This window comes from Glycine max, chromosome 20 (genome assembly GCF_000004515.6).
Source record: "Glycine max cultivar Williams 82 chromosome 20, Glycine_max_v4.0, whole genome shotgun sequence".
NCBI lineage: Eukaryota > Viridiplantae > Streptophyta > Magnoliopsida > Fabales > Fabaceae > Glycine > Glycine max.
In genome coordinates, this window is record NC_038256.2 from 5,962,298 (window position 1) to 5,988,553 (window position 26,256).

Here is a 26,256-nt window from a genome sequence, read left to right on the forward strand (position 1 = left end):
GCACATTTGTGCCCATGTAGATATGTTTATCTTGTTTTTAAATATCATGAATAATTTTTTTATATAGTACTATTTACAAATTTCATTCCTTTACAAATTACTCGTTTAATTGTTAAATTTGATTTTTTTTTTAATTAAGAAAACTCGTTTAATCAAGAAATACCTCTTTTTTGTTTAATTCTCACACTTTCCGTGATTTATTTATATATATGTGACTTAGTGGAGAGATCTAGGTGCAGGACCTAATTTCATTTCCTCTTTTCAGTTTTCACAATAATTCTGGTAGTGCCTCTTTCAACATGTCCTACTTCTTATGCTTTTCAAATATGCAAGTAAGGCTTGATTCTTAATGATTTGGAATAGTATAATTTACCGCCGTTATACACAAATGTATTTGTTTCAAAGTATCTGGTGTTACTTTTAAGTCATTAAATATATATATATATATATATATATATATATATATATATATATATATATATATATTCATATTATAATATGCATATTGTTATTGTCATTCATGAACAAAAAATAATATTTAAAAAAAATATTAATTCTAGATCGGTTATTAGAACAACCGATGTAGAATTACTTTATATTCAACGTCTGCTATACGTAAAACCAATGTAGAATGGTTGTAATTGGGGTGACATTTTACATCGGTAGTGGCCACAAACGATGTAGAATGGTGGTCATTCTACATCGGTTATTAGAAAAACTGATGTAGAATGCTTGTAAAAATATCACATTCTAAGACAGGTTAGAGACACGACCGATGTTGAATAAGCCTAATACTACATCGGTTCAGGCTCACAACCGATGTAGAATGATCAGGATTCAAAGACGGTTTATCAACTGATGTAGAAAGATAACGGAGTTTCAACATCGTCGGCTACAATGATGCGTGACAACCGATATAGAAAGGTCATTTTAACCGATGTAAAATGCGTAATTTGTAGTAGTGTATGTATATCAAAGTATTAAAGCCAACACCAGAAATGATAAAAAAAAAAGGCAACATTAATTAAAAAACCTAACACAGTTGATTAGAAAGATAATTCTATTGAACAGAAAAGCTAATACACCTTATTAGAAAGAATAAATAATGATTAAATTGTATGTATTTCAGAAAAGTTAGAATTATTTTGTGGAAAATCAAATCCTTGAAAATTGAATCTCAACAAAACAAAAGTAATGAAGAGGTCCACTATATGAGATAAAGATTTACCTTCAATCAAGTAATTAACACAATTACATTGTTATGTTAGTAGGATTCAAACTTGAAAGTTAGACTAATTAATCCCACATTAGTTGATTTGCATGCTCAATAATAATTAATGAGTCTAACCTAACTTTTGACATATTTAAATAATACATGAAAAAGATAAATTACTAATATTATTTCTCATTGTTTTATTATATTACTTGTTTTATAATAAAACTATATTAGTTTACTCATAAAGTTCAATAAATGATGTCAAAATATTTGACTTTACCAACCTTAAATTATATTATCTGTTTTATAATAAATATCTCTCACCATTAAAATCTTTTGTAGCATTATTGCATAAAAGTGACTCCACCTTCAAAACCACACATAATTCCCCTCCATACATGAAACCTTCCTCACAACGCCCCTAGATTTCTCACACCCCAACCTCATTAGAGATGTCACCCCGCTGTCACACTATAAATCCCCCGCAAGCAAAGTTTTACAAATCACAATCATGCCTTTTGCATTTTATTAGTTTTGTACCCTTTGTCACTTTAGGATCACCTAATGGATTCCTCCTCCCAACCCTTTCCACCACCAACACTCGCCATTGCCAATCAGCCTCTCATGGCCCCACCTACCAAGAATCCACGTTGTAGGCCTCGCGGCTCAAAGAACAAGCCTAAGTCTACCTCCCTCTCAGGCCAACCAATTGAGCCCTCTGTGAAGCTTGTCACCATCAATGTTGTTCCAGGTATGGATGTCATGGAGACCATCCTTGACGTTGCGCATCGTGACCATGTTAGCGTCCTCATTCTCAATGCATCTGGCACGATAAAAAATGCGACTGTTTGTGACTCACCACAAGGTGTCCCTACCTTGCTCATTGGACCCTTCTCCATGCTCTCCTTCACTGGCTACTACTTATACAATAACCAGTATGCCCTTCACCCAGGAGCCACCCCTCCCCCTCCTTTTTCCTTTGGGATCAAACTATGCACATCTCATGGGCAGGTCTTCAACGGACTTATTGGCGGCAGCGTCATTGCCGGTGATAATGTCAGCCTCATGGTCTCCACCTTCAGAGAACCAAATATTTGCAAATTTATTCCCGAAGGAAAAGAAGGGAACAACAATGACAACAATGCATAATTATAACAATAATCCTAGTGATTTTAGTGGGGTGCCAACTCTTTGTTGTTGAACATGGATGGTTGCGATGTCCGTGGGTTATGAATGATCTGAAAGTGAGTAAATAGGTGTAGGGAAACAACAAATAACTGAATGCAACATAGATGCCTCAGAATGTGTCATTTTTTACTTCTTTTTTTTTTTATCTTTTTTGTTTTATTTTATTTCAGGTCTGTTGTTGTAATAGTGTGTCATAGGGGCATAATAAGATGAGAGTTCTCTACAATGCATTTTATTTGCTGATGGTATTTTTTTTGTTGGGTGAAGAGTTATGTGTCGGCTTGTGTTCTTCAATTAACTGTATTAAATGAATCTCTTCAACTAATCATTTCTTCTCTTTCTAATCAATTTAATTTTCATTAATGTGATTCGTGTCTTCTTGAGAATTGTTAGTTCATGGAAAATAATACGGTAGTTCATGATGGTTTTCAGAATTCTTATTGAAAATGAGAAAATCATAATTACGAGGTATGTCTCACCAAATGAAAATGTTTAATATACTTCCAGAATCTAACCATGAAGAAGATATTAATCCTTCATATTCTTGCAATGGGTGTGAGCCACTTTGGCTTACATGTAAATTAATTATAGAATTATATCAATAATCTTCATTTTTTTTCTTATTATTCATGCTACTTGGGCTAATGGGGTGAAATTGGCCAATGTTATTAGGTTAGACAAACTTTTTTATTTAAAGAATAATAGTGTCATTTAAATTTCAAACACAAATTGGTTCATAAAAAATAAATAGAATTCCTTACCTTACATGTGTTTGTTAGGAAATACAATGTTAGATTTAGAAGCGTACAATTTTAGCTTTGATAAACTTTTTTTAACCCATTCACAAACTTCCCAGATGGTTCCTAAAGAAGAATCTTTATGAGAATTATGAAAACGAATTATTCAAGAAACTTACAAGGACTATGTATATCAAAGTATTAAAGCCACAACCAGAAATGATAAAAAAGGCAACAACATTGATTAAAAAACCTAACACAGTTGATTAGAAAGATAATTCTATTGAACAGAAAAGCTAATACACCTTATTAGAAAGAAGAAATAATGATTAAATTGTAAGTATTTCAGAAAAGATAGAATTATTTTGCAGAAGATCAAAGCCTTGAAAATTTAGTGTTATTTTGTGGAAGATCAAATCCTTGAAAATTGAATCTCAAGAAATCAAGAGTAATGAAGAGGTTCACTATATGAGATAACGTTCACTACTGGAAAAAAGACAATCTACATCGGTTATATGGGACCATCTACATCGGTTTACGACCGTCATCGTAGAGGAAGTTGTCAAAAGTGGTCGCATATTCTACGACGGTTGCCAATGGCCGTCTTAGAATGCTCAGCATGCTACATTGATGAGTTGTGACCGCTATAGAAAATGCAACATTCTATGACGGTCACAACTACAGGACCGATGTAGAATGCTGAGCATTTTAAGACAGTCTTTCACATGCGACCGTCTTAGAATGGTTAGCATTTCTATAATAGTCATGTCAGAATCGATGTAGAAATGCTATTTTTTTTTTGTATTTGGAGCCTTTACATCCCCAAAAATGTAAAAGATGCATTTCATTTGTCTAGTGAGTACCTTCTCAAAATCTGTCCTCCTAATAGGGGCAAAAGGATCTGCAATAAATTTTATGGTAAGCATTCCCCAGTTTAAGTTAGAGATATAACAACCTAGTCCAAAGACATCACAACACTACTTCTCCAATTATCTTTAAAAAAAATAATGACACTCGGTACAGTAGTACTACCATCAAAAACTACTAACACATTAAATACCTTAGAAGCAAGTCCTTTTGAAGCAAGCTCTTGCATTGAGGTTTGTACTTGCTTTGGTCCACATGGGATCCACATACTTATAGAATATATTAATTAAACATCATGGTATATTTATAGAATATATTAGTCATCCATAGTATGAAAATGGACAAGTGTGCAAACGAAAAAAGGGAAGTGTCGGGCCAACAAAGCATAAGATTTTGATTTCCAGATCACTACTCTTTCATAGTGAGCAAAAGACATCAATTTTATGGAATATATATACTCACAATGCCAGGCTACACTAGGCAAAAAATTGACACTAATATATTATTATCACAACAAGCAAGACAATTAAAAAAGAAAGGATACAAACCTTCTTTGCTTCATTTCCCAACCAGTAATGTATGTCATACTGAGGGCCAATTTTTGGAAAGATTACATGTTTCCACAAACATGTAAAAAGGTCTGGATCAATGTATGCCAAGAGAATTTACATGAAAATAAAGCTCATACTGATAGGAAATTAATAAAATGTCATTATGATGAAGGTGGCCACAGAAGTAATGGATTCAATTTCAAAAATGGATAGCAAAATGAGGAAAAGATGATGAAGATAATCGTTGAAACTTTGGATTTTAATTGAGATATGGCCATCAAATTCTTCATGAAATTAAAAGGATCAATGGGGAAATAAAGTGAGCAATATCTTACATTAAAGACTAAGTATGCACTTCCAGTATACAATTTTCCATGGCTTGAATTTGACACTGAAACCAGCCGCTGGTTCTCAATACACCAAACTTCTAAGCCTCTAAGAACATTAAGTTAAGTACAAAACAGAAACTTGAAAAAAGAAATGTGATGCATTTAAAAATAAAATTTACAGATGAAACACAAATCTAGAAGAGCTAAGAGACATCTTTAAAAATAAAACTCAAGAAATAAGTCTCCACGTCAAGACTTTTATGTGCTTCCCAACTATTTTAAAATATATCATTATTAGAATACAAGAACCTATTTCCATATCATATCCTATCTTTCTTTTTTTTTCTCCATAACCAATGAGACATGGGCTAATGCTAGTTAACCAGCTATTCATTTTGGTGCCTTTGTCATTAGAAATTAAAACGAATTTTATTTTCTTTAGCATGAAATGTCTGAACTAAAAAATAACTACTACCTATTCAACAAACTAACACAAACTATAAAGCAATTTGAAAGAAAATGGTTGTAAGGATACGGGTTTGCTCCTGCAGTTTGGAATGCAGAATCCATATCTTCAGTGACAATAGGCATCGTCTCTATGGCCCTAATAATCCACCAAAATAACTCAACACTAGATTAGTCTGCAATCCAGGATTTAAACTATGTTAGTCCTCAGAAGCTGAGACCTATGTAACTAGAATTGCACTCTGCTGAGTATATTATTAAAACTTATCCAGTAAGGTTTAAGACATAACTATATGTTAAGCAAACATAGAAGGTAGAATGAAACTTGGGGGCACACACTAATTACTTGATGTTTTGCATGCCCATCTATACACCAAACTTGGGGGCTACCAATATGCGATTAATCTAAAACAGCCAAGATTGCACTTAAAGAATAATAATCAAATCCATTGTGTCCATAATCGATATGCAACTAAGCCAGTCACTGGACTATTAATTACTCAACAATAATGCTGTGCAACTAATTAAGAATTTAATTTTATCAAGCAAATCAATTCTTTTATGTAAATACAACAAAAAAGAAATCACAAAGTTCTAATTATTTTTGTTATGAAATGTTCCAAAAGAGAATGTACATCAGACATGAAAAGCAGGTATATTTTGTTTCTACAATACCTGTTAGGTTTAACCCATGTCATTTTGCTGCTGAATTAACTAGAATGAAAAATAAATAAACTGTAATAAACAATTTTTTCCACCTACACCTCAAGAATTAAAAAAAAAATATATATCATTCAGCTAATCGGCTTGATAACTTTTCAAATGAATTGCTAGATGCTTAATTTTAAGATTTGAATCATTCTATAACCCTCACCCCTCTATATCATCCATGCTCTAAAATTAAAACATCTACATCTACTGGGAAGTGGGAAGACAGTCAACACTAGCAAGATATCTAAACTAATGACTGAAATAAAAATGCCTCAAATTTTCAGTAAATATTAGGAGAAACTAGCCCAACAAACACATAACTCCCAAAATCAACAAAACACTGAAGCTGACCACAAATGAATCTATAGTAGTCAATACCCACAATTGAGCCTACCCCAAAGTTCTCATTTTTTTAAGCCTCTGAAACAAACACATAAAAAAAAAAGCATCAACCACAAAAGGACATTCATTTTCTTGGGGAAAACAAAGTCAAAAGGCAATAACAATGCAAATCAAAAAGGATAGAAAAGAAGAAGAGCTAGTGCAAAAATAAATTCAAATAGGAAAGAAAACTCAGCTTGTGTTGTGTCTGTTTTACGTTTTGTACTTTGACCAGAGAGAAGATTAAAGCATGCTCATGGAAACCATAATGGACATAGAGATTTCCATACTCATGTAACTTTCAACGCTCTCTCTCTGTTCAGACATGCCTCCTAGGTACATAGATATAGTGTCTGTGTCTTTGTGTATGTACCAGTATCATTTTTTTTATATTTTTAATTATTAATTATTAATAGAGAGTTCTTATGAATTTTCATACGATAATTTTTTTGCAACAATAGTTAAATGAAGTTGGATATACTGTGATACTAAGAAAGAGAGTGGAGTGAGAGTTTATTAATAATACTAGTGTTGAAATTCTTAAATGTTTTGAAGTAGTACCATAAAATTGCTCTTATTATTATTAGGTTAAATTATTTTGAAGTTTTCAAATAATTGTTTATATTTATAAAAAAAATTACAGACAAGTTATTAAGCTTATGAATTAATGAATTTCTTGACATAATTTTTTTTTCAATAAATTGAAAAGTTGGAAATTTATTTGAAAAATCAAATAGGCTGAATTTTTAAGTTATTCCAATGACCCAAGTCTAGAAAAATCATTAATTGTGTGTTTAGAATTTGGAAGTATTTTTAAAAAAAGGGGAAACTAATCTTTAAGGGAATTTAAAATTATTTTGACTAAAATTTAGTTTTAGATATTTTATTAAATGAAATTTATAATTTAATAGTTTTAAAAGGAAATTTAAATTAATTAAAGTAAAAAAAGTATAAAAAGAAATTAAAAGTCAATCATTCTAAAAAATTTAGAAAATCATAATTATTGTCTTCCCCCCTCCCCTTTTCTCTTCACTTTAAAATTTATAAACCATGGAAATTTAATTTTTTTTATTTAAATACAAACTTTTAAATGGAAGAATTTTGTTTACTTTATCCAAAATAAAAAAATGAAAAAAATTATTACTCTATCCAAACACAATTTTTAACATGAAGAAATTTGAATATATACCTTAACCAAATTAACAAAAACAAATAAAAATGAAAGAATTTCGAAGAAATTCAAATTCTTAAAATTTTAAATTCTTCAAATTTATCCAAACACCCCTGAAGGATTTGCATTAGTTGTTTGATTAAAAATCTACCAAACTATCATCTAAAATTTCAAATAGTTCTTAGATGACATTATTGGTATCAAATATCAATTCTCATAACAACCACGGTACATGAAAGTGGTGAAAACTGCCCATTTGAAATGTAAAGAACTCCTTCATATATAAATCATAAAATCAGCTGGTCAAGTAGGAAAGAAAATTAAGAAGTTAAAAAAAATCTGAGAAAGAAGTAACTTTACATTCCATTGAAATTTCATGTCATTCCCATTTTTTAAGTCCAATTATAAGTTTTAAAATTTTTGTCCTCTTATATAAAAAAAATATTTTTTATCATTATATAATTAATGTAAAATATTTATCAATTTTGTTGATAATTAATATTTTAAAAAAAAATTAATTGATTATGTTCGGCTGTAACTCTCTCTAAGTCTCAACCACTTTTTTTAGAAATAATATTATATTGCTCCTACTATTTCTCAAGTATTGAGTAGTTTGGTGTGGGAGCATTCTCTTATTTGAATCAGGATACTACTTTTTACACAGAATAAATGCAAGTAATAATTACATGGAGTTCTCTATGACCAAATGTATGGAGCCAAGCCAATTAAGATATAGGATTCTGCGGCAATTCAAGAAAGTTAGCAATTGAAACATACCTATAAAAGTCTGAAGTTGCAACCCCACCCAACACTGAAAGCAGCAGCTATATAGTTTGCAGTTGACTTCATCAAGCCATTTCCACTAAAAAGGAATTATGTGATATGTATAACAATTTAGGCTGTTGAATTAAATTTAGAGCAGTACTCTAGAGAGTACTTCATGATAGGCTCATTAATTGACACCGTGAGAGTACATATACGACATTGTAGTTTTGAGTTTTAATGGATACACAGATTGTAGCAATACTTGAGAACCAATAAATTGTGATTTTTTTGGACCTTTAACAAGATTTACACCGAGACACATGATTACATAACTTCAAAAACTTATAGCCTTATACATTGTAAATCAAAATTGAATACAAGTATTAGAATCATGAGCCCAATAAAAATATTGTTGGCCATTAAAGCTGTGAAATTGTCAAATCTAAGTTTCAGGAATAAGAGCTGATATGAGATAATCAAGAAACACACCTTCGAAATAGTTAGCGCAGGGCTCCACTGCTCCTTCAATATGTCAAGGCAAATGCTTCCATTGCTATTTATATTTGGGTGAAATACATTTGTCCTGAATGCAACCTGAAAGGCATTTATAATCGATGAGTATACTCGAGATCATCTGAAGGAGCTCCAGTGTTCAAAGAAGCAACAGTCACTACTAAAAGGATCGTTAGAACATAACACCTCCAAATAAGCCAAATATGTGGGAAAAATGTATCATGACATTATTTTTTAAGAAACAATAACCGGTACAGAATTAAAGGAAATGTAGAAACATTACAGAAATAGACACCTCAATAAATAAAAACCTTGGTTGGCTTGAAGGGATAATCTGGAGGGAAATGAATAGTGACTAGGAAAACACCTCTAGCATAAGGACTGTCTGGAGGACCCATAATTGTTGTCGGCCAGTGAAACATGTCTTCAGCAACAGGACCTGCAATGTTTTTGAAAAAAAAAAACAGACAAACTATGGGATAAGCACAAAGTCCTTCAACTACTAAATGACAGTGCCACATAACTATACTGGACAAATTCCTTTGTCCTAATAAAAAAAAATAAGCACAGAATAAAGCTAGTGAGAACAGTTTTATCCAACTAGATTTATAACTTAAAGACTAGCAACACAACTAGGAAGCTACGAAATAATATACTTCTTCAAGATAAACCAATCCAAATACGCATAAGAATTAAAACATTAATTGTCTCTCTAGCAATAAAGATATAGGTCATACGAAAAACTTAAAAGAGATATTACGTAACTTAGCAGAGAAATAAGTTTCAATCACCCTCCAATCAGGTTACAGAATAGCATAAGCAGAGATCCAAAATGAGAAAGAAGAGTCATAATAGTGCAGAACATTAATGATCACACAGATTGTTGGATCACACTAAGACGGTAACAACTACATGTACAATTGCAACACTTTATCAGTCCAAAACTGCAGTAATTCCAAATTCTTTATTGCAAATTTGATCATGAAGCGCACAAGCAAGGCAGCACGTAACAGAGGCATGATCCTGGCAATAACATTATCATTTATCAAGCAACAAAAAATAAACCATATAAGCTTAAATAAAAAGGAAGAAAAGCACAGAAGTCCACAATAATTTGTTGAGAAATCCACATAGAACCACCCGATCATCATAAGTCCCTCATACAAGTACACAGATTTTAATTATTAACACAAAATCAGCACAATCGATTCACCTATAGCGTCACCAAGTCATGCTTAGATCATTGTTAACCTACACGGAACTATAACATATGAATGGCTAAAAAAATTTCCGAAAATTCCCAAAATATTACACACGATCATTCAGCGATAGAAGATCAGGGATTGTATAAATCGTCGCATAAAAAAATACCGGCGCTGCAAGAGGTAGGAGGATCCTTCTGGAGATCCTTGAGTTCCTACAAGATCTGTTTCGATGCCATCGCGAAAATCTAACCAAAATCCAAAATCAGATCAGAACCCAAACACAACGCAACGAAACACAAAACAGATGAATAGATCTCGGTTGATTGGTATGATTATTACCTTCTTCTTTTTTTTGTTTTGTATTATTGAGCGAGAGAGAAAGGTAAAAAAAAAAAAAGATTGGAAGAGTATGAGCGATTTCGGGGAAGGGAATGAGCTTTTATAAATGTCTGGTGCTGTTGAGGAATCGATCCACTCTCCTTCCTTGCCTTCCTTCCTTCCCCTTTCAACGATGTTGATTGCAGCGTTTCTAAAACTCGCCATTACCATTAGACAAGACTGCAGTGTGCTGTTTCGGGTTGCGGTAACACGCGACTTCCGATTGGTGAGAATAGACTAGGGTTTCATTATAAGTGAGGAACATAACAAAACAAAACACACAATGCCCAGCTTAAACAAAAGATTTTGATTTTAGGTTATTGGTACTTACTGCACAATGCCCAGAGGCAGTTGAGAGCAATAGAGGGAATGTCCACGGTAAGCTTGCGGAGGTCACGGTAGGGTGAAGGGCGAGAGGTGTAACATCCCAATTTTTGTAATCTATATTAAAAAGGATTATAGAGTTTTAGAAAAATGATGAGATTTTATAAATAAATAAATAAGGAGATATAATTATTAATTAAAATAATGATTTGAGAGAAAATAAAAAGGGTATTTCATTTATTTGTTTGATAGAAAATAAAATAGAGTTTGTTTTTATAAAATAAACAAATAAATAAATATAGAGCAAATAATAGGTTGAGTACCCTAGGTATAAATAGTTATGTTAAGTCAGTTGCCTCTTTTTGGTCTCATTTTCGTTTTTCCCCTTCTCTTCTCAAAACTCTTTCTTTTTCTCGCAGCCCACCAAACCTGTCTCAAAAAAATGACGATCTCAGACTCGTTCACAATTGGATCGTCATGAAATTTGAGTACCACGTTCGCAACCCAATTTCGAACATTCTCACCATTGGGAATTTCAAAATCATATCTGAGCTTAGAGGAAAACCCTTCGCATTGTAGCATTTTAATTTCCCGCGGAAACCCAAAACTGTCTCCGTAAAACTACGATCCCGATTTTGCTAACCGTTGAATTTTCATGAAATTTGGATATGTTGTTCGAAATTCAGTTGCGCACACTTCCACCGTTGGGATTTTCAAGATAATATTTGTGGAGGGAGAAAAAGGAATCGCATGAAGACAGTACAAGTGGAGGTTTCAATCTCTTCTCCGTCTCTCTAACGTTTGAGAATTCTATCGGAGCAGTCGGAGGAATAACTGAAGGAATCTCAGGGAACCGCTAGAGATGTTACTATCGCTGGCTGAAGACACGTGAGTCTGCTCAGAGGTAAGGGATGAGTTTATCGCAATTGGGGATTAGAATGAACATGTGTAGGGATCCTTAGAGAACTAAATTTGGGTTTATTTTGGAATATTTATTGAATTATAATTTTTCCTTTATGATTATAAATACAATATTATTTTGTTCTATGTACCAATTGATGTCCCGATGAGAATTGATTGATAAACTTGAGTGCTCTTGATGTCTTTGTGTTAACCCATGATTTTGATTAATTGATTTTGATATAATTGTGAGGAACTATTTCAGAGGTTTTACATTCCATGTTGTGATAAAATCTTTTGTATAAATTGTTATGTTGAGGTTATGAAATGATGATTCAAACTGTGAGTATGTGATAAATTGAACATGTGACGGATGATGAAATACATGTGTATTGAGATGAGATGTGTGTATTGAGTTGTGAATTATGAACTGTGCAATCACACAATTGTAAAACCCTTTAAGGGCGACGAGTATTGTGATGGGATCCACTGCGGGAACCCGACGAGTTAAAATGATTTTGAAAACAATTGAGTAGATGTGTGTATTGCATAGTTCATGGGTAAAGTGTATATGATTCATGAGGTGTGATAACATGTTAAATTGAGATTATACCATTGTGATTGGGATTAAGTGTATGTGATAAATTGAGTATGTATATGATTGAGATATATATGTGCATTGAGTTGTGAACTATGAATTGTACAATCACACGATCATAAGTCCCTTCAAGGGCAACGAGTTAATGCTAAGTCCCTTTTAGGGCAACAAGTTGATGTTAAGTCCCTTTTAGGGCGACGAGTTGATGTTAAGTCCCTTTTAGGGCGACGAGTTGATGCTAAGTCCCTTTTTGGGCGACGAGTTAATGTTAAATTCCTTTAAGGGCGACGAGTTAATGATAAGACCCTTAAAGGGCGACGAGTTAAAATTATTTTGAGAACAATTAAGGAGTCGTGTGTTTTGTACAGTTCATAGATAGAGTGTGTGTGCTAAAATGTTTTCTGGGTTGGACCTGAATCAGGAGAGAGAGGCCCTGACGGACTCTTCGGAGTGTAGGCCTTGGGGGTCACACGGTTTGAGTGCTCCTTTAAGCCTATGTTGATCCCATATGGTTGGAGCATTCTCACAAAACACTGTGACCTTGACTGATCTCCCTATGATATTACCTAGTGAGAGTGACTTGACTTACTATTGTGTGGTTTGTCTTGTTATGTACTCCTAGGCGTCTGACGAGGTTTTTCACTGACATGGTACCACATTGCATATAGGCTTGAGTCTTAGCAAAACTGTTGCATATGCTTGCTAATTGTTTATTATGAAATTGATGTGTTATTATGTCTTGATCGGAGTGTGTGATTCTTGTGTATTGTGATTGATGATTGAAAGGTGTGATTGATGGATGAAAAGTGTGATTGATGAATGACAAAGTGATGAAATAATGTGAGATATGCTAAGTAAATTGTATTTGGCTACTATATGTTGTGTTGTTTCTCTCTAATAGTTAGAAATGTGATAACTCACTCCCGGTTTGCTGTTTATGTTTAGATCTTGTGATGATCTTGAATTTTGTGTTCGGGGGAGCAGATGAATAGGTGGATGACTATGAAGAATCTCATGCTAGAGGACACGGGAACACCACGCTCTGATAGGATGTGACATTAGGATATAGGTTATATATTAATTGTATGAAACTTAGATGGCCTTCTTTGAGTCGAGATGACTTTATTATTTATTTGGACAAGTTTGAATATGATGTATAAGAAAGTGAATGTGAGCCTTTTACCCATTTGAAAGGCTTGTATTTAAAAATGTTTTAAAAATACTTTTAATTAATATTTGAATTTTTATGCCTTTATTAATATATATGTGAGGGGTAGAGGGTGTCACAAGAGGGAGATGGAAAGGCATGTGCGTATGAGTTCCAAAGACTGAAAGGCATAAATTAATAAAGTAATTACAAATGAGCGATTTTTTTAAAAAACCATAGTAATAGGCTTACAAACAAAGGCGATTTTTATAAAACTGCCTTCGTAACATTTGTATCAAAGACTAAAAGGCATAAATTAATAAATCACTACAAGGAAAATGACTTTTACCTACAGTCAAAATCTATCACTAGAAGTCCAAAATCCGTAGGTAGATGTATAAAGGACTTTGTCCTACAGATTTTTTTGCGTCAACTTTGAGGGGTATACAATGACAACTAATAGTCTGTCACTATAGGCTTTACCTACGGACATATTTTTACCTACAGTCAAATTTAACTATCACTATAGGTAACACCTACTATTTCAAATGTGTAGGTAAAAGATATTAATTTATACCTATAATCTCTAACTGTAGGTAAAAGTCAATTTACTTGTACCTATGGTCTTCTGTAGGTAAATGTCATATAATAATAATAAAAATAGTTACTAATTACACTCTTTGTTGATTATAATTTTTAATTAAATATACATGAGCTTATTATTATGCTGCACAAAGTTAGAGATCTGCTCAACATGGCCTTTGAAAAGTTACAACAACCTGCAAAAGGAGTTACATCATGTATAACATATAAGAAACTAAGCAAGCGGACAATTTCCATTCAAATATACATAATTTTCAATAGAAATAGGAGAGAAAGAGAACCTTCTCATTTTGTGTAAACAAGCAATCTAGCAGAAGGGTGCGATCATCAGCATTTAATGCTTGCTTAAGCAAAACATGTACAGAGTCTGCACTTGGAGGCTTTGCTGGGATAGAAGATTCTTGCTCTATATCACTCCTTGATTTGTTCCCATCCAGAACACTTAGACTAGCAAGTTTCTCTCCCATTGTTGGCTCATTCAAATCTTCATCAAGAAGGACTCCTTCAACAGCCTCATGTTGATCTACATTAAATGATAGTACAAAAAATACCAATCAATTCTTAAATATACTCAGATGGTGGTACCGTGGTAGTACTACTGCTCATCATGCCAAAGAGTAAATTTTACATAAACTAATGGAGGATGTCTTATGGGAAGTGTAGGACCTCTACACAGACTTCCTGAATTTAAATCACACTTCCAAACTTGAAGATGTTTACCCTCAAAATCTGATGTAACTAAATTTTTGGCATCACTCGATATAGAAATGTGCTCTACATTTCCCTGTTGAGGAATAAAACTAAAATGTAATGATGCTTTTAACTTGTAAAGACAAATATTCATATCCAGAATAAGTAATGAAGATTACCAAATCATTAGGGAACTTCAAAATCTCTTCCCCAATTTCCCAGCTTATAACCCGTGGTCTAGAGCTGACAATAGCTAAATATTTTTCATCTGGAAAATTAAAAAATAAACAAGTGTCAGTTGTCATGCAATAAGATGAATGAATATGATGGACTAAGCTATAGATGAAATTAGCACTCACCATGCGAGAAAGCCAGAGAAGTAATAGACTTTTTTGTGATTTTAAATTCCTTTAAAAGCTCTCTTGTTTCAATATTAACCCCGTATGCTACCCCATTATGTTCAACAATGTGAAGAAGACATCCCTTGTTTGCGAATGAGAGCCCACAAATCCCCCTGTATGATGACCAGAACAATGTATTACAGACTGGCATTAATTATCATTTCAATCTCATACGAAAGCATAAAAATCAATATATGGATGTCCACATGTAATAATATTAAGGAAATTAATCGCTTTTCAATTTGAGATAGAAGTACATAATATGCGTATTAAATGTAGATTCATATACACCATAGACCAAAATAAACAAACAAATGTTTATTTTATCCATACCCCAATGAACAACAGCAATCTTAACGCAAAATATTCATCATAATATAGCAGTTCAATAATTCACCAAAAAAAATATATAGCAGTTCAAACTTCCATGTTTCAAAAGCTCAATTTCAATTACAGAGAGAATTCATCAAACATTATTGTTTACCTCGATAAAAGATACCCTAATAAAAAACTCTGAGGATTCCTTCATAGTCTGAACCCTCTTGAATATTGTCTCCACCACCTTGGGTATAATTCCACCGACATTTTCCTTTTCTCAACATGCTTCATAGTCTGAGGATTCCTTCATACTCTGGAACTTCCTGTGACAAAAATGCTTGAGGGAACAATCTGGGGAGAATCGTATTTTTGTCTCGCACTATAAGATAATACACGCCATAGCAAGGGGCATGAATTACTGCCAAGCACAAATACCTGCATTGTATGTAGTTTAATAAGTAAAAGGCAATTCGAATAAGGCAAGACTTGAGCAATTTTATATTGTGTGTCACCCACCATATAGGAGCCCACTTGTTATTAAGCTCCAGAAAGGGATATGGCCACCCGTTTGGGAACAACAACATATGCTTACAGCTAATGTTGTAGAACAAAGCTTGTGGCTGATAATGGAAAGGAAGGAAACATAGTTATTGTACCATTTAAAACCAAAGGCGTGGATGACCCATTGAAAAATGACGTAGCCACAGCTCCAGAGAACAAAATAGGAGACTCTAAATCAAGGAAATGGCTGCCAATGAATGCACCAATATCACAGTTAATTTACAGGAACAGGAACAAGATTTTTAGGAATCATGATTTTTTTAGTACAAAAATGTTTTCCTTGTAACAAACACCCCCTAAAATGAAACAAGAGCAACAACCTAATTAAACTAACAAAATCACACATTAGAAGACGAAAAAATAGTAGCTGTATAATATGAGAAAAGAACATATAAATAAAAAACCCATCAGTTTTAATTGTAAAATAAATAAATGCAAAACAAAATTTATGAAGTGTTATGGCTGAAGTTCCCAAAGTGCTCAGTCCTGTAACTAGTTTTTTGGGATTTTTGACTTAAATTGTAACATAAATGGTTGAAAGCATGGTTTTAAACTACAAGCCCAACTATAATTGCGGCCACCCGCAAGTTAATGATTTTCTTAATTCATTGTAATTACATGGCAACTGCAATTGCGGCCAAATCGGCTGAATGTTTTTTGTGTGTGTGATATCAAGGATCACGACAAAACCACAACTGCACTTTAAAACTAAGGTTGAATGATAAATATCTAATTCATGGTAAAAAAGAGGATAAAATATTGTTTTCAACAATTTCTTACATAGTATGAACGATAATTTTAATTAAGATAATACGAAGAGTAAAATAACAACAAGGAATTGAATTAGTTTTGAACTAGTCGAAGGTCATCATCATGTACCTCATGATCTTGTTGTGTGAGGTGGTCTTTCAACGAGAGTCTTTTGACACAACCCTTCAAATTGGATGTTGGAGAAAAATCAAGATGTCGCTATGTATGAGAGATTAGGTTCCTTTTGAGCTAATACAGGTATTTATAGTCTCTTTAGTCTTATTCTTAATGAGAAGTGAATTATCTCTGTGTTTGGATATAATTAAGATTATCTTGAAAAATAAAGAGATCGTATTTAATATAAGATTATTATCCTTAGAATTTTCCCCTCATAGTAATTGGACCTATGTGCTGAGTGGGTTGGCCAGATGGGAAATTTAGGACAGACATCTAGATTCGGAACAAGATTCATTGTAGTTGAAATATCAATTGCACAAATTTGCATCATCTAAAGTAGGAGGTTATTATTTATACCAAGGAGACTCTAAACCAAGGAACAGGAACAATTAATTTACTCAAAATAGGAGACTCTAAACCAAGGAACAGGAACAGTTAATTTACAGATGGTTTACAGTTATACTCACTGGGCTTAGTCTTAAGTGAGGAATTTGTAAGAATGGGACTATAACACCCCAAACCCAAAATACAATGTCTGTTAGGATGGCAGCCCCTGCACAAGTCTGTTAAATGCAGTAATCAATTCAACCTGAATATTGTCAACAAATTAGAAAAAGAAATAAAACAATAAGAAAAGGAAATAAAAAACTTTTCAGACTAGGTTCTGTGAATGGTTTTGAACTGCAACACGAACAAAGCATAGATTCAAATAGAAAACACACCTGAGGTTCACCAGGAACCACGGAGATGCAATCGGTGCATCCAAGCATAAGCTCCGACGTAATCAGAGGCCAAACTTTGACGGCAACTTGAACACACTGCGTCGAATTGGAATTTTCCATCTCCAACCAATCCGAATCAGCCTCGAGGCTGGAAACCCTAAAATCCAATCAAAACACAGAAATTAAATCAAACGACGTCATTTAGAGTTGCATTGCGCTCAAAACTCACTGTCTTTTTTTTCAATCTCGCATAACAGCGAATGATTGAGAGAGAGAGAGAAAAAAGCGTCGAGCGTTGAAACTGGTGAAGTTTCAAAATGGAATTTGGAGTGTGAACTTGCTTACCTACTGCGAGAAAGAGGAACACGGAGTGAGAGAGAGAAAAAAGAAGATTGAGAGGAAAATAAGAAGAAGCAAGGGTTCTAAGTTTTGAAAGTGGGCAGCAATTTTGAATGAAATAAAGAGAAGGTGAACAAAACTTCTTATAAGTTTAAAATTTGGTCACATTTTGTAGGGGTAATTATTTTGTGAAAATATTTAATACTATTGAACAATTTCTGGATGTTTCAATTACAGGGACTTTGGGGAGTGAAATTTGGATAAAAGTTTGGGTGTAGGGGAACAGAAATTGGTGTAGAATGGAACCAGAGGTTTGATAATCGTGTTTGTCATGGTCACCGCTTGCTTGTTGCACTCTGGCATTGTGACATTTTCACAAATACTTTATGTGCATGTGCGTAAAGTGAATCAATGTTCTGAAGGGTAGCATAGGACTGTGGGGCAACGGTCAACCTCCTTCTCACTCATCCCATTTTTATTTTTTTTTTTTGTTATCCGCCGTGCTATTTTTAACATCATCTATCATATTCATAGTAAATCATTGACAATAGGACTTTTGAAATAGTTAGCGTAAAACTCCTCACATTTATCATAGGATTACGGTTGAAAGGATGTGTAAAATTATTTCACTATTTAGTGTATGAATTATTTATTCTTAACAAAAAATATTCAAGTCTGTATCAATTCAAGTGGAATTGTTTTAGCTTAAACGTATTAATTTTGAATTTTAATTTGTTAAATATTTGGAATTTTTTGCACTAATTTTATCTGATTCAACTAAATTTTTACTTCATGTAAAGATAAGTGTAGTTTCTGTAAAACAAAATGAGAAATATTGAAAACATATTTTTTAAGCAACTTTATTAAATTGTTTTTATTTTTTAATACTAATAACTAATAGTAGTATTATCAAAATGTTAAGGTCATTATCTTAAATAACAAGCCTTAAAAATCGCCTTTTTCTGTCTTCTCCTTCACTTTTGAGGTTATACCTACACCAACAAATTATAGGCACAGATTTTGTGAAGTTTTATTTACATCACGTTGTTGTAGGTATAAGTTTTTTAAAATTTTGCCTACACTGTGCTTATGTAGGTAATAATTCTTTTGAGTTTTACCTACACTAATCAACCATAGACACAAGTTTTTTGGAGTTTTACCTACACAACATAATTGTAGGTAGAAGTATTTTTTTTAGTTTTAATGAATTTGTCTACACCAAATAATGGTTGGTACAAGTGGTTGAATTTTACCTACATTAGTCAGTCGTAAGTAAAAGTATTTTTGAGATTTACCTACACTAATTTATGTCTGTAGCAAAAAAGCGTCCGTAGGCATAGGTTATTTTTCTTGTAGTGAAAGTAATTACAAATGAGCGGTTTTTTTAAAAAACCAGAGTAATAGGCTTACAAACAAAGGCGGTTTTTATAAAACTGCCTTCGTAACATTTGTATCAAAGGCGGTTTTATAAAAATCGCCGTTAAGCTTTATAAAAGGTTGGTATTAATTTCAAAAATGCCACCGCAAGCTTTATTACATTGGTTTTTTATAACCGACTTAGATTCAACGATATTGAATCACACTTTGGTAGTAGTGGTTTTACCTTCAATCAAGTAATTAACACAATTACATTGTTAAATTAGTAGGATTCAAACTTGAAAGTTAGACTAATTAATCCCACATTAATTGATTTGCATGCTCAATAATAATTAATGAGTCTAACCTAACTTTTGACATATTTAAATAATACATGAAAAAGTTAAATGACTAATATTATTTCTCATTATTTTCTTATATTACTTGTTTTATAATAAAACTATATTAGTTTACTCATAAAGTTCAATAAATGATGTCAAAATATTTGACTTTACCAACCTTAAATTATATTATCTATTTATAATAAATATCTCTCACCATTAAAATCTTTTGTAGCATTATTGCATAAAAGTGACTCCACCTTCAAAACCACACATAATGCCCCTCCATACATGAAACATTCCTCACAATGCCCTAGATTTCTCAGCCTCTCATGGCCCCACCTACCAAGAATCCACGTGGTAGGCCCCGCGGCTCAAAGAACAAACCTGTATTAAATGAATCTCTTCAACTAATCATTTCTTCTCTTTTTTTATCAATTTAATTTTCATTAATGTGATTAGTTTCTTCTTGAGAATTGTTAGTTCATGAAAAATAAATATCTTATATCTTCTACGGCAGTGCATGATGGTTTTCAGAATTCTTATTGAAAATGAGAAAATCATAATTACCAGGTATGTCTCACAAAATGAAAATGTTTAATATACTTCCAGAATCTAATCATGAAGAAGATATTAATCCTTCATATTCTTGCAATGGGTGTGAGCCACTTTGGCTTACATGTATAATTAATTTTAGCATTATATCAATAATCTTCATTTTTTTTCTTATAAATCATGTTACTTGGGCTAATGGGGTGAAATTGGCCAATATTATTAGGTTAGACAAACTTTTTTATGAAAAGAATAAGAGTGTCGATCATTTAAATTTCAAACACAAATTGGTTCATAAAAAATAAATAGAATTCCTTACCTTACATGTGTTTGTTAGGAAATACAATGCTAGATTTAGAAGCGTACAATTTTAGCTTTGATAAACTTTTTTAACCCATTCACAAGCTTCCTAGATGGTTCCTAACCAAGAATCTTTATGAGAATTATGAAAAAGAATTATTCAAGAAACCTACAAGGACTATGTGTATCAAAGTATTAAAGCCACAACCAGAAATGATAAAAAAAGGCAACAACATTGATTAAAAAACCTAACACAATTGATTAGAAAGACAATTCTATTGAACAGAAAAGCTAATACACCATATTAGAAAGAATAAATAATGATTAAATTGTAAGTATTTCAGAAAAGTTAGAATTATTTTATAGAAGATCAAATCCTTGAAAATTGAATCTCAACAAAACAAAAGTAATGAAGAGGTCCACTATGAGATAAAGATTTAGCTTCAATCAAGTCATTAACACAATTACATTGTTACATTAGTAGGATTCAAACTTGAAAGTTTGACTAATTAATCCCACATTAGTTGATTTGCATGCTCAATAATAATTAACGAGTCTAACCTAACTTTTGACATATTTAAATAATACATGAAAAAGATAAATTACTAATATTATTTCTCATCATTTTATTATATTACTTGTTTTATAATAAAACTATATTAGTTTACTCATAAAGTTCAATAAATGATGTCAAAATATTTGACTTTACCAACCTTAAATTATATTATCTATTTTATCATAAATATCTCTCACCATTAAAATCTTTTGTAGCATTATTGCATAAAAGTGACTCCACCTTCAAAACCACACATAATGCCCCTCCATACATGATACCTTCCTCACAACGCCCCTAGATTTTTTACACCCCATCCTCTTTAGAGATGTCACCCCGCTATCACACTATAAATCCCCCACAAGCAAAGTTTCACAAATCACAACTAAGTATTTTACATTTTAGTTTTGTACCCTTTGTCACTTTGGGATCACCTAATGGATTCCTCCTCCCAACACTTTCCACCACCAACACTCACCACTGCCAATCAGCCTCTCATGGCCCCACCTACCAAGAATCCACGTGGTAGGCCCCGCGGCTCAAAGAACAAGCCTAAGTCTACCTCCCTCTTAAGCCAACCAGTTGAGCCCTCTGTGAAGCTTGTCACCATCAATGTTGCTCCAGGTATGGATGTCATCGAGACCATCCTTGATGTTGCTCGTCGTGACCATGTTAGCCTCATCATTCTTAATGCATCTGGCATGATAAAAAATGCAACTGTTTGTGACTCACCACAAGGTGTCCCTACCTTGCTCATTGGACCCTTCTCCTTGTTCTCCCTCACTGGCTTCTACTTATACAACAACCAGTACGCCCTTCACCCAGGAGCCACCCCTCCCCCTCCGTTTTCCTTTGGGATCAAGCTGTGCGCATCTCATGGACAGGTCTTCAACGGACTTATTGGCGGCAGCGTCATTGCCGGTGATAATGTCAGCCTCATGGTCTCCACCTTCAGAGAACCAAATATTTGCAAATTTATTCCCGAAGGAAAAGAAGTGAACAACAATGACAACAATGCATAATTATAACAATAATCCTAGTGATTTCAGTGGGGTGGCAACTCTCTGTTGTTCAACATGGATGGTTGCGATGTTCGTGGGTTATAAATGATGTGAAAGTGAGTACATAGGTGCAGGGAAACAACAAATAACTGAATGCAACATAGATGCCTCTGAATGTGTCATTTTTTACTTTTTTTTTAATCTTTTTTTGTTTTATTTTATTTCAGGTCTGTTGTTGTAATAGTGTGTCATAGGGGCATAATAAGATGAGAGTTCTATACAATGCATTTTATTTGTTGATGGTATTTTTTTTGTTGGGTGAAGAGTTATGTGTCGGCTTGCGTGCTTCGGTTACCTGTATTAAATGAATCTCTTCAACTAATCATTTCTTCTCTTTTTAATCAATTTAATTTTCATTAATGTGATTTGTGTCTTCGTGAGAATTGTTAGTTCATGGAAAATAAATATCTTCTACGGCAGTGCATGGTGGTTTTCAGAATTCTTATTGAGTACTTTGTTGGTGTTATTGGTGGAAATGAGGGGTGTTAATTTCTTATATAGATTTTAAAAGAGAAAGATATAGAAGGAGGAGTAATAATGTGATAAATTATTGATCAATACTGTAACAGAAAGGAAAGATAACAAGAAAAAAAAAGAAATATTAAACGAGTATTTAGATTGAATGGGTGTTTATACTTACGAATCATTGGATGGTAGAAATTATAGTTTCCATGTCTATGAATTTGTCTGATACCTTTTTCTTCTTTTTTTTAGTTAATTTAAGTTACTTTCATGTGTTTTATGCCTTTGGGAGAATTGTGAGTTTGTGGAAAATCAAAGGTCTGGTTGTTTATTGTTTTTTATTTTTGGTCCATGGTGGTTTTCAGAATTCTCGCTGAGTGCTTGGAGGTGTAGGTGGTTAAAGTTATAGTTTCTGTGTGAGGATGTTAACGGAAGTTTCAAGTTTCAACTTGTTTTGCCATTGGACATGTTCTGTCTGTGTTGCCAATTTTAGTTTGTCTATGGGTAGTTATGGAATTCCACAGCATACAATTGCGCTGTGATTGTTTCTTTCTTCTGCTGTTGTCTCAGGTAGGGTTCAATTAAATGACTCTGTTGCTGAACATGAAAAGAAACGAAGGAGAACAAACTAAGTCACATGTGTTTTGACGAAATGGCCTATGGATGACTTGACTAAAACATGCACAATTCAAGTTGCTTTCATTATTCTGTTGTGTACAGTCCATGAATTTTCTCCTCTTTTTTGTTCTATTTGCGAATCCTTACACCATTTCCGTTTAAAAGTGTCATGCATTTCATTAAATCTTTATTTATTATAACTTTTTTTAGTTCTTTTATTAATATATACCATATTTATTATGGATTCAGATTTTTTTTTTCATTAAAACCACAAGACACATTTATTGTATTAATAACTCTGTTCAAATAAATTGACTTAAATAATATAAATTTATGACAATTTATGATACGACACCTTTCTTACCAGTGATTTGAAAGTTCTCACACATATCTTGCATCTCATGTATCTAGTATATATCTTCTAGCTCATGGTTTAAATAATCTATCTTATTAGATAGTTTTTAACTATCGCGGTGGTTTATCGAAATATGGTGTACCCTAATTAAATTAAAAACTCAAATTTAGTACGTGTGTGTAATTAACCTACTCTTTTTTATTAGACCCTGTAAATACATTTTTATTAGGTTTTTTAATTTTAAAAGTAATTTATGATCTATGCTTTACATTTTAATGTTATATGTCTTGAAATGATTTCTCAAGTGCGGAACAGTACCACTATACTCCCCAAGGAATGCATTGATTCTTTACCAAATGGATGGGAGGAATATGCATGGTGTAGAATCAATAAAGGAATACGGCTGTAAGTAAATGTGCAGCTCAATTTTACTGAACAAACTAAGTAATTATGCAATAATGGTATCCTATGAGAATGACAGACAAACTAGATTGCATTTTAATTCATTTATTAGAAAAGAATTATAATAGTATGTTTAATATAGCCGGTTATAAACTTCAAGAAAGATTTTCAAAACTTAAAAAGATTTTAAGTTTTTCTTTATCCAAAAAATGCAATAGGGAGCTTCGTGTCAAAAATAGGCATATGATGTTACTTGAATTAGGATACTTGGTCAGTTTGTCACTCCTAAGACATTTTTATTTGGCTTGCGTTAAAGGAGAAAGATTTCAAAGAACCTTGGGAAGGTTTCAATGGAGAGGTATGAAAAAAATATCCCCTACAACTAGAATTTTGTTGCTCTAATGTATAGTACAAATGTGCTCTTCTGTGATAAAAATGAAGTTTTAATTATATCTTTGAATTCTTCTTTGGGGCCTTAGTTGTCTGGAGATACACCTTAATACATGTTTTTTATTGGCTAGATCGAGCAGAAATCAATCACTCCAAAATTTCTTACACACTATCTGATAATTTAGTCGACTTGTTTTTTCATTAGTTTCTATTTTTATCAGAAATTTTATTCCTCGTCTTTAATTAGTTATTTTCAGAAAACCACCTGTGCTAATATGGAAGACTGTGTAAATGCTTACAAGTCTTAAAGCTTATGGTGTCCCTCTATAGTAAATAACTTTTTCATAATGAATTACTAATTTCACTAAATGTTATATAATATCTGACAAAGTCAAACCTAGTCTTCTTAAAAGTTACACTAACACTTCTTTTACACTAACAACCTTTGTGTATAGGTACGCTCCAATACGTGTCTAAAAATTTGATTGCACTGAGCTCAGCTATCCAGGACTAGCTTACTTCATGTAGTTTCTTTGAACCCCTTATGTATGCTTGAGTAATGATAATAGATTTGACATATTCAAACTTTAGTTGCTTCATTTGATATTATTGACAGTAAATGGGAAATTGCAGTTTATAAGTAAGTGCTTTTCTTGATTGTAGTATCCATGTAATGCAACTATGATAGTTATTTGAAGCAATAAACATTTTTGAGACCAAAATTTATTTTAAACACAGACGATATGTTGCTCTGAATTTCGGATTATAGGCTTCCAAAGTATTCATGCTCTTAAGGATATATTATTTTTATTATTACTAATATGGACGTAATAAATGGTTTAAAAATCTTGTTTTCATAACCCTTACTCAACACCTGAGACTGTTTCTTTAAACATTCATGTTGGTCATATCCCCTCTCAGCATGATCTTGTCAAACATGGTAAGTTCTATATAAGCAACTTTTCTTACTAGATTCTACTATCCTAGAGCATGACATTTATGAAGAATGGTCCAAGTGTCACTACTACAAAAACATGAATTAACATCGTCAAATCTACATCGGTTATTAAAAAACTGATGTAGTAAATATCACGGTGGTATTTTTGAAATTTATAGGAACTTTTTGACAAGTTAACGATGGTTATTATAAAACAGCCTTTGTTCTTTAAGTGGACCACGACGGTTTTCATTGGCACCGTCTTTGAATTGCAAATATTTTAAATGATTTTTTTTTTTTACTTTGTAAGCTCATTGGTATATAAGTACTTTACGTGCGTCTGTCTAAATTCTCTTGATAGAGTAAACCCTCTTTCACTCCTAACGCAATCGCAAGCTTCATCATGACCTCCTTCACTCCGCCGTGAGGGTCGAACTGTGCCGCAAGCTCAGTTGTCGTCGTCGGTCCTCCACTGTGGCGTGTTTTGCACCTGGCAGTGACTGCACTGCCACTGAATCTGGACTCCAACGGGCTGGACTTGGGCCTCGACCCGCTTCTTCTGCTTCTTCGCGGGCGGCGAAGACGGGAGCGAGAGCAATGTGCTGCCTGTAACATCCCAATTTTCGTAAACTAGATTAAAAAGGATTGTTATTTATAAATAAATAAAGTTTAAAAAAATGATGAGATTTTATAAATAAATAAATAAGGAGATATAATTATTAATTAAAATAATGATTTGAAAGAAAATAAAAAGAGTATTTTATTTATTTATTTGATAGAGAATAAAATAAAATTTGTTTTTATAAAATAATAAATAATAAATAAATAAATAGAGTAAATAATAGGTCGTAAATGTCCCTAACTATAAATAGCAACATGCTAGGTCAATTTTCAGACTGACTCCTCAGCCTCCTCTGCCTCA

General features: G+C 32.8%; 4 protein-coding genes across 4 annotated transcripts; 2 read left to right on the plus strand and 2 right to left on the minus strand.

The window, feature by feature from the left end:
• The first annotated feature begins 1,780 nt into the window (after window positions 1–1,780).
• Window positions 1,781–2,365, plus strand: LOC102662006 (AT-hook motif nuclear-localized protein 19-like). Its single transcript, XM_006606615.1, has one exon. It carries the CDS (start codon window positions 1,781–1,783, stop codon window positions 2,363–2,365), a length of 585 nt encoding a protein of 194 aa, XP_006606678.1.
• Window positions 2,366–4,800: 2,435 nt separating this feature from the next.
• Window positions 4,801–15,291, minus strand: LOC102664781 (uncharacterized). The gene is made up of 8 exons (XM_041013512.1): window positions 15,099–15,291; window positions 14,919–15,007; window positions 14,716–14,833; window positions 14,331–14,572; window positions 9,262–9,333; window positions 8,871–8,975; window positions 5,424–8,478; window positions 4,801–4,994 (listed from the first exon to the last, which is right to left on the minus strand). The coding sequence occupies exons 1-7, from the start codon at window positions 15,289–15,291 to the stop codon at window positions 8,299–8,301; spliced, it is 999 nt and encodes a 332-aa protein (XP_040869446.1). The 3' UTR covers window positions 4,801–4,994; window positions 5,424–8,298.
• On the minus strand, window positions 15,095–18,574 carry LOC106794191 (uncharacterized). The gene is made up of 7 exons (XM_041013591.1): window positions 18,014–18,574; window positions 17,669–17,825; window positions 17,414–17,509; window positions 16,899–16,952; window positions 15,975–16,078; window positions 15,625–15,893; window positions 15,095–15,253 (listed from the first exon to the last, which is right to left on the minus strand). Exons 2-6 carry the CDS (start codon window positions 17,786–17,788, stop codon window positions 15,746–15,748), a joined length of 522 nt encoding a protein of 173 aa, XP_040869525.1. The 5' UTR covers window positions 17,789–17,825; window positions 18,014–18,574; the 3' UTR covers window positions 15,095–15,253; window positions 15,625–15,745.
• Window positions 18,575–21,546: 2,972 nt separating this feature from the next.
• Window positions 21,547–22,131, plus strand: LOC102662114 (AT-hook motif nuclear-localized protein 19). The gene has a single exon (XM_006606616.1). The coding sequence runs from the start codon at window positions 21,547–21,549 to the stop codon at window positions 22,129–22,131; it is 585 nt and encodes a 194-aa protein (XP_006606679.1).
• The last annotated feature ends 4,125 nt before the right edge of the window (window positions 22,132–26,256 follow it).